This window comes from Euprymna scolopes, chromosome 3 (genome assembly GCF_053919585.1).
Source record: "Euprymna scolopes isolate OS-2025 chromosome 3, ASM5391958v1, whole genome shotgun sequence".
In the NCBI taxonomy this organism is placed as follows: Eukaryota; Metazoa; Mollusca; class Cephalopoda; order Sepiida; family Sepiolidae; genus Euprymna; species Euprymna scolopes.
The window spans coordinates 5,818,282-5,830,343 of record NC_136484.1 but is presented as its reverse complement, the minus strand read 5'-3'; the positions used below and the strand labels follow the sequence as shown (position 1 = coordinate 5,830,343).

At 34.7% G+C, this 12,062-nt stretch overlaps 1 protein-coding gene across 2 annotated transcripts in view; it reads left to right on the top strand.

The window, feature by feature from the left end:
- LOC145252869 (glycine receptor subunit alpha-2-like) overlaps positions 1–12,062 on the top strand; it is a 282,197-nt gene that overhangs the window by 238,804 nt on the left and 31,331 nt on the right. For both annotated transcript variants that reach the window (XM_080112887.1, XM_080112884.1), the window contains exon 7: positions 10,463–10,578. In XM_080112887.1, coding sequence (XP_079969013.1) covers positions 10,463–10,578 — 116 coding nt within the window. The remainder of the gene's footprint in view (positions 1–10,462; positions 10,579–12,062) is intronic.

The window sequence follows — 12,062 nt, the reverse complement described above, 5'->3', positions numbered from 1 at the left end:
TTGTGAATGAGAGCCTCAAGGGAGGAGGCAAGTTGAATTTGTTTGTCCCTAATCCTGATTTAAGCTTATTTTTAGATTGTACTGTCGTCATATTTTTTTTAAGAGTTTCGGTAAGGGGGAGCTAAACAAGAGGTTATGCGGAGCTTCAGACATGCATCACAAGTAGACCATCAGCTGACCTTTCTCCAATTAGGATTGTGGCCTCAGGAAAGCCCACCGGGGATGAGTGCAGGGTCCCTTTCCATGCGCGTCATGGCACTGCAAACAACCCGATATTATTCAACTGTTGATGGAGCAGCCGCTCTAAGCACTACCAAAGAGTTAGGGCTCCTGTACTACCAGTCGGGAGCAGCAGTCAGGAACTGTCAATCCGGTACCCTCAACCCTTTAGAAGAAGGTCAACCCAATCTAATCGCTCAGGCATATCTTATACTCAAGCACTCCCAAATGTTCAGTTTTAGGGGTTGGGCATGCTGGGAATGGGGAAGAACGGCGTTCATTGCCCTAGCCAGGAAACAAGATCTACCGCTGGGTGTTTCTGGCGAATCACTGAGATAGTGTCTCTGCGCTTGACTAATAGGCAAAGAAGGAGTATGGAAGCCGGGCGATAGACAGAGCCTATCTACTCCTTAAGCAATTTAGGTTTGCAAACCGGTGAATTTGTTTGAGTCACCAGCTCTAGGAAGGTTGTCATCCAAGACTGAAGAGGCCTCTCTCCCCTTTGGTTTAGTTTCAGAGTTTTCCTTCTCCTAAACGGATGATCTGGGAAGACCTACTGGGTCCGTCAGCCCTGAGAGGGTTTTCTCCGCGCCTAGGTTCTAATCCAGGTATTTCTGCGACCCCGCGTTGTTAGTGTTACTGGGTTAGTTTGTGGGGGATTATATCTCTACTGATTAGTTACACTCCTCAAAGTGATTTAGGGACATGCTATTTACTTGTTAATGGATAAAGGGGGTGGGTGAAGTTCATGCAGTGTAAGCGTCTATGTTTGTAAGAGGGCTTCTTAGGGAGGAGATAATGTGATTTTAGTCTTACCCTTCTTTTTTATTTTATTAATGTTAGCTTAGGTCTAGTATAATGTTACAGTATGAGTAGGTATTAAGAATTTAGCTACGAGTTGTGCCCGAGCTATTTTAGATGATAGGAGGGTTAAGATGTAAGTGCAATATAGCATGGATAAGACAGCAAGTTTTGAGTCATGCGTAATTAGGTGAATAGATATATGGGCAGGTTTTCAGTAGGTGCGAATAGAGTTGAAGTTTTAGGTATTTTTTAGTAAGAGTCATGGGGCGTTTTGCATAACAAGGAGTGTCGTTTCAATAACGTAATTAATCGTTGCAAAACTCGAGGAGACAGTTGTGTAGTGCATATCGCTTTGTTTCTGAGTACTTTGGCTGTTAAGTACCTGCCTTTGTGTGCATAGGCTGTTAAGTCCCTTACTGGATAGGAATGAGCTGTAATGCATGCCTTAGAGGTAGAAATGTATAGATGTTTAGTGATGGCTATTAAAACAGTTTGCATGTGAGGGATTAGGGGCTGGAAGTTAGCGATTCCACTACAGATGCGGAGCAATGTGGGAGTTTAGTGGCGGATAGGTTGGAAGGAGTAGATTGTTAGCGTTCAAGAGAAGAGGGGTTATTTATTTACAGATGGATTTCCATTAGGATTTTTGAGTTACAGGTAAGGTTTAGTTTGAAGAAGGGAGGAATTTTTTTTTATGCATGCAGGTAAGACAAACGCAATCGTCTTGGAGGTAAAATGTATAAGATTTCGTAGCTAGCTATTAGGTTTTTCCCTCCCAGTTATAGGGACAGCTAGTTCGTTGGAATTTGGAATTGTAGTCACTAAGGTCAGGCGCAGAGTGTTGCATCTACTCAGAAAATTAGCCCTAGTATCACAGCTGGGATTATGTATATTGCAGTTACAAATATAGTGCCAGTCAAATTATGAGCCACGTGCAGTGGTTTGGTATGGTATGGGTATCATGGAGGACACTTTAATACAAGCAAGCGTACGGTGATTGCATATATTAAGTATACTACTTAAATAAAGTTCTTCTGTCTACTATAGTATAAAGAAAGGTGGTGCTAGCTCTTCTATATTCTTGCATAGGCTATTCGTTATCGAGTAGAGTTCTTCTGACCATAAAAACGGCTCGCGTGGGACTAAAGTGTTAGAGACCATTTTTACGCATATGTAATTAAAATGCATTAAATAAATACATTTAAAGAGAAGGTATACACAGTTGGTAAATGCTAAAAGAGAAATAAATAAACAGAATGAATAAATAAATAAAAAGTAAAGTAATAGAAGAAACGACTCGCATGGAAGCAAAGAGTTAAAGACAATATCTGCGCATATAGTTAAAATACATTAGTCAAAATTTAAAAAAAAAAAAAACAGTTGCCATTTTGGTAATATTAGGATTTGTTAAATTAACTTAGCTTATATTGTTTGCCCATCTTCAAAATTGTCGCGTCTGTCAGCGAGCGTAACCCTGTTCTTAGTGTGACGGTAGGTGGGGGCTTCACTTCCTTTCCCCGGATTTTATATCTATTTATAGTTTATAGTGCGCACATGTGTATGGTAATTTTACTTTTTTATTTTTTTTATTTTATTTTTTTTTTTTTTTTTTAGGTTAAACTTCTGTCTTCTATAGTAGAAAGAAAGGTGGTGCTAGCTCTTCTATATTCTTGCATAGGCTATTCGTTATCGAGTAGAGTTCTTCTGACCATAAAAACGGCTCGCGTGAGACTAAAGTGTTAGAGACCATTTTTACGCATATGTAATTAAAATGCATTAAATAAATACATTTAAAGAGAAGGTATACACAGTTGGTAAAAGCAAAAAGAGAAATAAATAAACAAAATGAATAAATAAATAAAAAGTAAAGTAATAGAAGAAACGACTCGCAGACTAGAGACTAAGTAGCAGTCCGAAAGACCGAAAAGATTGTTTTGTATTTACTTTCCTTGTATAATATATATTCTTTCGCGTATTTCTAAAATCATTTCCTATTATTTCCACTGAAATATATATACGTTTTTATATGTCAAGAAAGTTTTTGTGGTTTTTAACTTTGAAATTCAGATGAACATATCTTTTCTCAAATAAAAAGTTATTGATCAAAGTTTGAACTATCACAATTAACACACTTTTGTCAAAACAAAACAAGTGTATTTATGTCAGTAACGTAAAAAATGTAAAGTTCTGGTGCCGATGAAGTAGATGAAGGCGTTTTTGATACTACTTAGTTTTGTAAGCATTTCTTACACAGAAAGTTGTCCAGATGCTTGGAAAAGTGGTAGTCGGAAGATGAGAGGTATGGAGAGTATGACGGATGAGGAAGTTTCCATGTAAAATGTCTTTAACTTCTGAATGGTCGATTTAGGAACGTATGGCCGACCATGTCGTGGAAGATGATTGGAGGCTTTTTGTTGACTAATGTTTTCGAAGTTTCTGATGTATGTTCTCCATTTTTTTACAGTAATTCTCCGTCGGAATAGTTTCACTTGCATGAAAAAAAATCTAATGGATAAGACTGGTCGCAGACCACACAAACAGTCAGCATGGCTTATTTTTAGTCTGATTCTGGCTTTGGGAAGTGTCGTGGAGCTTCGTCAGCGTCTAACCACTGAGCTGTGCGTTGCCGGTTATCATAAAAACCGACTTTTTATCGCAAGTCACAGCTCGGTCGAAGAACGGGTCGTTCTGATTGCGTTGAAGAAAGGAAGATGACAATAACGGCGTTTCTTTTGGTTTTTATTCAACTCGTGAAGCACTTATTAAGTTTTTTATCTTTCCAATATCTCTCAAGTGGTTATAAATTATCGTATATGTTACGTCTAATTCATAAGCAAGTTCTCGAACAGTTGTGCGTTGTTTGGCTTCAGTTAGGGCTCTATATTGATCGTTGTTAACATCTGATGGCCGACAACTATGCTCATCATCTTCCAGACTCTTGTCGCCGCCACGTAATTTCTTCAATCCATATTATGCTAGCGTTCAGTAGTGATTCCTGGGCCAAACGCTTCGTTAATATCGCGAGTTGTTTCAGCAGTAGTCAACCTACTTTTAATTGAAATAAGACAATTGGAAGAATTTGCGTTTTTCTATTTTGTATTCAACGTTCTGAAAAGACAGAATTGTTTTTGAAACGATTGTAATATAAACGATTAGATAGATTAAAAACGCTCTTTAAAATGATATAAAGTAAAAAGTATTATAAAAAAAAAACTATTTTCAAATACATCATTTTAAATCAAAATTAAAATTCCACATGAACTTTCTTCTCAATCTAATACATAGCAGAAGCCGTATAGCACAACGGTTAGAAGCTCTGACTATCGTTTGGGCGGTCGGGTTTCGATTTTGAGGAAGTTGTTTGTCTAGCCGCACTGATTAGCTGTGAAACAGTGAAACAGTACTGTATGTGGATTACTATAATGCTCCCTATCTTGGGTCGAGTATATTGGGAAGTGATATACATATTACCTTTACTATATTAAGCGATGAAATTAGCATATTTAGTGATGCTCTTTGTGTAAACAAATTGAGCTTAGGTATTTGGACATTGTGAACGCCCATATCTCTATAACAAATCTATAACCTTTCGCTCCTTTTTTCCTTCCCTGACAATCGAAACATTGGCGTGTAATTCATTGTTTTACATTTTAGACAACATTTATGTAATTACTTTAGAGTTTTGAACTGCATCTACATAAAATATCTAAAGTTAATTTACCTAATAATTGAAAATTTTGCATTTTATTACTTCTTTGTGCATTACCTTTGCAGACAACAAGGTTAATCTTACGACAAAGTATTTGGGTAAGTGTAAAATACGGATATGTCGTATTAGTTCAATTTTAAACAATATGTTCGATAATCCAAATGCTCAGGGATGACGTCAAAGGAAAGTCGGTCATATCTTGGATGCAGGTGCCCCCGGGAATTAAGTCGAAATGGGGAACGTAGAATCCCCATAGATTAGGTCGGATAGACTGAAATTTCAAGACAACGCATAGTGGATTTTTTTACCTCGTCTGTGCAAAGAAAATAGAGAAAAAGCGACGAAGGGCGAGCGAAGCCCACCACCCCCTACCACGCGCGATGTAACTAATACTATAACTGTCATTCTGAAACCGAAAAAGTTATTTTGAATATAAGAATGTTTTATAATCATCTGTGTTTTTATTGTGCTGCCAAGTGTATATCGAGACAATGAAAATGGTACAATATTTTAGTAATTCTTTTAGTAATTTTATTATTTTTTTATTAATTCTATGATTTCTTTTAGTAATTCTATAATTTTTTATTCATTCTATAATTCTTTTAGTAATTCTATTATTGTTTTTATTAATTCTATTATTGTTTTTATTAATTCTATAATTTTTTATTAATTCTATAATTTTTATTAATTCTATAATTCTTTTAGTAATTCTATTATTGTTTTTATTAATTCTATAATTTTTTTAGTAATTCTATAATTTTTTTAGTAATTCTATAATTTTTTTAGTAATTCTATAATTTTTTTAGTAATTCTAAAAAAATTTTAGTATTTCTATAATTTTTTAGTAATTCGATAATTTTTTTAGTAATTCTATTTTTTAAGTAATTCTATAATTTTTTAGTACTTATATAATTTTTAGTACTTATATAGACTGAAAAACACCTTTGACAACAGATCGTATTGAATATATAACAAATAAAAATGTAGAACATACATATTTAAGCAAAACTTGTAAACGTGGAAACGTAATTCATGAACGTTTAAATTACGTGCCAATTAATCACAATATAAAAAATCTGCTTCATTGTAACTTTCTACTACCTAGCAACATAGGGTGCATCAAAAGCTGAGCTGGCATTTACATTCGTTCTACCTAGCAACTCGCAGCTTCGTATGCTGTACTGATATTTACTTGCATGAATAATCACCTAATGCATCGGCATTATTGTTTACACACTAAATTGTATTTAAACAATATCAACTTTAATCTCGGTAAAATACCGTGATAAACGGGAAGCCATTCAAAGGTTCGATTTCCATAATCAAATAGAGTAAATCATCAGTGTAGTGTTGCCCACTGTGAGATAAACAGATTAGTAAATTGATAAATGATCCGTTAGACGTAAAATATAGGATAATGTAAGCATTTTTAAAACGGTTAGGATATCACGTATCTGGTAATAATTCGGTCAGTAATTTCTCATGTCATTGACGCGTTCAGAACAAATGGTTTCTTTATTTAAGCCATGAACCGTAAAGAAGAGGAGTTTTTTATAAGTAAACTATATCAGTAAAACTTAAATTTTCCTTTGTTTTTAGTAGATTAGTCTAGTTTTTATATTAACCGTTTATGACCTGGTTGAACTAATCTATTTAGTTAGAAATAAATGAATATAACAGCATAAACAAAGTGGATTGATTCAAACACACCTTGTGTGTATTAGTTCAGTCTAAGTAGATGCAAGATTCCTCCAAATTGCAACTTTCCATTGCTTACAATCACTATGTCACCATCTGTCTCAGAGTATGGAGGATTTCGTTTGTTGTTATAAACACGTTTTTTTTTATCAATTTTCACCTCAAACAAGTGCCACTTTGAAATAGGGGGCTACTATCGGGAACATAAGTTGCAGGGGTATTATGAAGGGAGATGAGTACCACGATGTCTGTTCACATTACATTTGAACTTCAGCATGTCAGTACAGTTGGAAAAGTAGCATCCTGGAAGGGAGTTCCAAAGTTTAGCAGTTCTGGGGGAGAAACTATAGGAGTAGAGGGCTTTCTTACACCTATCGATCTGTACTATGTAAAGGTGGGATTTAGCTGCCTGTCGGGTTTGTCGGGGATATTTATGTAAAGGGAATACAAGTGTTTGAAGTTCGTCAGAGAAATCACCATTAAAGTACTTGTAAAACAGGCAGAAGGATAAAAAATGTCGTCGATGGGCCAGAGGCTGAAATCTAGATGAAAGTTCAGGACCTATCAGTTTGGCGACTCTCTTTTGAACCCTGTCCAGGAGTAAGACACTAATAGCCCAAATGTGACAACAGTACTTCATAAAAGGGCAAATGGTGGGCTTATAGATGTACAGGAGATTTTAAGATGTAAGTAGTTTTCTAACATATTCTTGACAGCAGCCTAGGCAATGCTCTCAATATATCTATTCCAGTTCATGTTCCTTGTGAACGCTAGGTCTGGTAGTTTAAAGGAAGTACTTTCAGGTAATGTGTTTTTGACCATTGAAATTGGTGGTAGAGAAGGTTTCTTGTGATTAATGAAAGAAACAAGTTTAGTCTTGGCAGCATTAAATGTGACCATTCATTCTTGTCCCCATTCCACTACAGAGTCGATGTCTTTATGTAGTGTTTCTGCCATTTCCTTAGATATGTCTTCATTTTTCTCCTCGTGCCTGTTATAGATAGTGGTGTCATCAGCAAATATGCCCATCTCAGAAACAATTTTATCAGGGAGGTCATTTATGAATATCAGGAATAATAAAGGTTCTAGGATAGACCCCTAAGGTACTCCCCCATTTATATCATATTGTTTAGATGTACCACTGTCGAGGACAACCTGGATATTTCTCTTACTTAAGAAGGATTTAATTACCATAGCTACCATAAATAGGTATATAAGACTCCCGCCGCAAGTCATCAGATGTGACCTCTGTCCCTGTCGAAAGCGCAATGGCCGTGATTGTCCTCTTCCGGTAGTACTTTACAGGATTCTCTCGCATCTCAGGCTTCGTTGTTGGTTCCTGATGTCCGCTGAAAATCAATTAGCTTCTCATGCAGATAAAAAAGAAAACAAACCCAGAGAGTTCTAGGTTATCCGCCGTTGTCCTGGCACCCAATTAACGCTTAACAGACAATATCAGAATATATCAGTTCGAATATCGATATTTTCAGACCCCATTTCAATGGAAGGTTCACATCCTTTATCGTAGCTTGATGAGAAGGATTTTTTTTCTTTGGCTGCAAATTATAAAGTCTGAAACCTGTACAGAACAGTTATCCACTGAAACTTCTTCATCCTCAGAAATTGTATTGAATAACTGCACATCGAAAACTCTTCTGAAATTAAGCAGGATGTTTAAACCCTGTTTAATACTAAAAAAGTTTGGGATTAACTAGTCCATATGTTTCCTGCATGAACGAATAATGACTTTGTGGAGATATAACATACTTTCAGCTGTGAGTATTTTTAAACGAAGTAGAGAGGATCTACACTCTTTCTGGCAGCCTTGGCAATATCTTCTATGTATTTTTTCAAATTTATTTTACATCTGAATTTTAGCTGAAGTGTTTTAATGTTAACTTTTAGCTGCAATGATAATATTCATAGTAATCTGTGGACGGAAAACTATTTATGATTGCTCAAGGAACGGAACTTTGTCTTAGTAGCGTCAAATATTACCACTCATTTACCGTCTCATTTGAGTTTTTACATTACCATTTATCAAGGTCCAGAGACAACTCAAGGATAATGGTTAAGAGTGTACAGTAGTCAATTGGACAATATAGTAATCGTTAGTAATGGAAATTCAGTAAATTTGTTAACTTAAGTAGAACGGCTCATCAAGAACTTGTGTAAGTTAGACTTGAAGAAAATTAGATTGGAGTCAGCTGGAAAGCAGGAAAACGGAAGACAGTTCCACAGGAGTGCAGTTCTTAGAAAAAAAAGTTTTTTTCATGGAATCTACGTTTAGGTTTAGGCACAGATAAAGAATGGGGGAATTATTGATAGTGTTTTCAGCTAGACGGGTATTTCTTGTGAAAGTTTGGCGAGGGGGGGACCATAAATTGAAGCTCAGTCGAGCACTTGCCATGAAAATAACGATAAAGCAGAGACAAACTCGCAACATCTCTTCTGTGAGAAAGAAGTTTCAGGGAAGAGAAAAGGACATCTCCTACGAGGCTACGAAGTCTATTTTGAACTCTATCAAACCAGGGCAAATCGTTTCTAGCATATCCTGCCCAAATGTGGCAACAGTACTCCAACCTTGGATGTAGTTGACTCTTATATAGATAGAGAATGGCATCAGAAGTGAGATATCCACTGGATAGATCGAAGGATCTCACCCATTTTTCCAGAGGCCTTGGCAACAGATTTGATGTTGTGTTTCATTTCAGATCAGGAGTAAAGGTCAAGGCCAGAAGTTTGTCAAAACATGAGGCCTCCCTAGAGGAGAGCCATTCATTTCAATTAATTCCAGATGTGGATCACAGCGTTGATGATGTAAAAATTAAAGCTTGGTTTAGATGCATTAAAAGTAACCAGCCACTCCTTTCCCCATTGTACCACATACTCAAGATCAGAGGAGAGAGAATCAGAGAGAACTTGGTCATTTACGCTCTTAGATGTGCTACCATAGTCATCCGCATAAATGAGACTGGAGAAGATTTTCTAACCTTTAATACATGTGCGCATTCGTTACCAGAGAGTGTGGTGCCATCAACATATATTCCTTACTCGGACACAATTCCATAAGGAAGTTCGTTTATAAATACCCAGAAGTATACGGATCCCTGGTGTATGTCTTCAATCATGCGGTGTTGTTCCGATTTCATGCCATCGAGAACAATTTGAATGTTTCTCTTGTATAAACAGAATCTCATTAAATTAAGTATTTGTCCATTAATACCATATGATTTTGTTTTTATCAGGAGACTTTTATACCAGACATTGTGAAGTGATTTAATATATATCAAATACTACAACACTAGATCCTTCCGCATTGTATATTCGTTAATTAAGATAAGAGCAGTAGAACGGTGTTTAGCTAAATCCATACTGTTGGTCAGTAATCAATTTAACGTTTATGAAGTGATGAACTAGCTATCATGGAAGCCAGATTTGACAATGGATTTATTGTAATTTTTAGATAGTAGAAAGCCTAGTTAAGCAGAGCAATTCTTTGCTTGTGTATCATTCCTTGAATGTGTATAGGTTTGTATGATATCAACTAGAAGAGGTAGTTATCAAATCATAGAGCGTTACTTCTGTCGCAAAGGGAAATGTTGGAAGGCATAATTTGTGGTGTCTAAAGTAGGGTTCAAAATGAAGTCTAACATTTTTTGTAGTTGCATATGCGATACCATGGTTGTTTATTGCTCAGTATTAAATAAACTATTATAAAGTTTCCATATGTGGAGTCGGGGCAAAATAGTGACTGTTTGTGAAACGAAATGTGATATACAAAAACTCTTCGTCTGCGTAGAAAAATCTTCATTGAATCATTTTTTTACGTGATAAAAACAAAATTCGGAAATATACATTGTATAAATATATAAATTATATTCGCCATCAGTAAACAATAAATTTACCCTGCAGCCTGGTAATGTTTCTATTGAATATCGAAAAGAACCAACGTAGACATTATTTGGTGTGATCTATTTTCACTCTCTAGTCTCTTTTTCCAAAATTTTATTTCTTTTCTATTTTTGACAGATATGGGTTCCTGACTTATATTTTCCGAATGAAAAGAAATCATATTTTCATGACGTCACTGTTCCAAACCGGATGTTGCACGTGCATGAAGATGGACAGGTCATATATAAAGCGAGGTAAGACTACGGTAAGTGGATTTCAAACCCGCTCTCGTAGTAACTGCACTCTAAAATTCAGCGTTATATATATATATATATATATATATATATATATATATATATATATATATATATATATATATATATATTAATACTAGCAAGGATATCCTTAGTTGATCAAAATTGAATGAAGAATGTTTTATTCTTATTTTAATATTTTAGAATATTCAATTCTAGCGATTACGGTTACAATTATATAGCCAGTTATACTCGGCATTAAACGTATTTTTTTTAGTTTTTATAATTTTAAAGTTTTTATTTTATATTGATAATTAAAAAGTTTTAACTTTATAATGATAATTTTAAAGATTTACTTTTAAAATCATAAATTGAAAGTTATATCTTTTATAGTCATAATTATAAGGATATAAGTTTTATCTTCATTTTTTAAAGTTATAACGTTTATAATCATAATGCGCCATTTAAGCTTTTAGAATCATAATTTAAAATTATTTTTTGTTTAATAAAAAATTTGATGATATAATTTTCGTTATCATAAATTTAAAGTTATAATATTTATAATCAAAATGTAAAAGTATGGTTTTATAATCATAATTTTAAAGATTATGAAAAAATATAATTTCTATAATTGTCATTTTAATTATCAAAATTTTAATTATAGTTTTATCATTATAATTTGAAAGTAAGAAATACAATCAAACAGCATATTTTTTTTGTAAAGCGCAAATGAGGATTCTACGATAATCTAGTGAACCACTTAATCGGAATGAAATATACTTCTAAAACTAACCTGGTAATAAAAGTTTAAAACATGTCTGATGTACATTTCAAAAACAGTAATAATCTACTTAGCTTAATATGTTACTGGGTATCATGAATGTAACACAAAGACATCGATCGGAAAACAAAAGTTGAGAAATACACAGTAATTTTGCGTTTGAAGACGTATTTCGTTAATTTTTCAAAATCTGTTGTTAGTGTTTGCTGGGTAATTTTTGATACATAGCAAGTGGTAAAGGGTGTTGAATTGTGTTCTTTTTATGTTAATTCTCCAAAAAAGCAGCTACATAAAATCAACAGGAAAGGAAGTTCTACGCAACTACATTGCGCGTTAAGCCTATAATAAAGTTACTTATCTTAATGCTAAAAACATACCTTTATAGTGCAATTTGGCTTAAATTGTAAGACCTCCTCTCTCTTCCTATCTCTCTCTTTCTCTCTCTATATATATAGTAAAGAGAGAGAAAGAGAAGCAACAAAAGTATTTACTTTATTTTAAAACTTTTATTGAAAAAATCAATTCAGGTAACTTGAATATGTAGTAAAGCTGACAGCTATTCGATGTAGCCGCCTTCAGCCTCAATACCGCCTCGATATGGGTCGTGAAACCAAGCCTGAGTCTCTTTGGACTTGTGAGCAGGCGCTGAGTCTTGCTGCAACACCCAGGGTTTGCTACCGGCAATCTGATCGCACCGGGAATC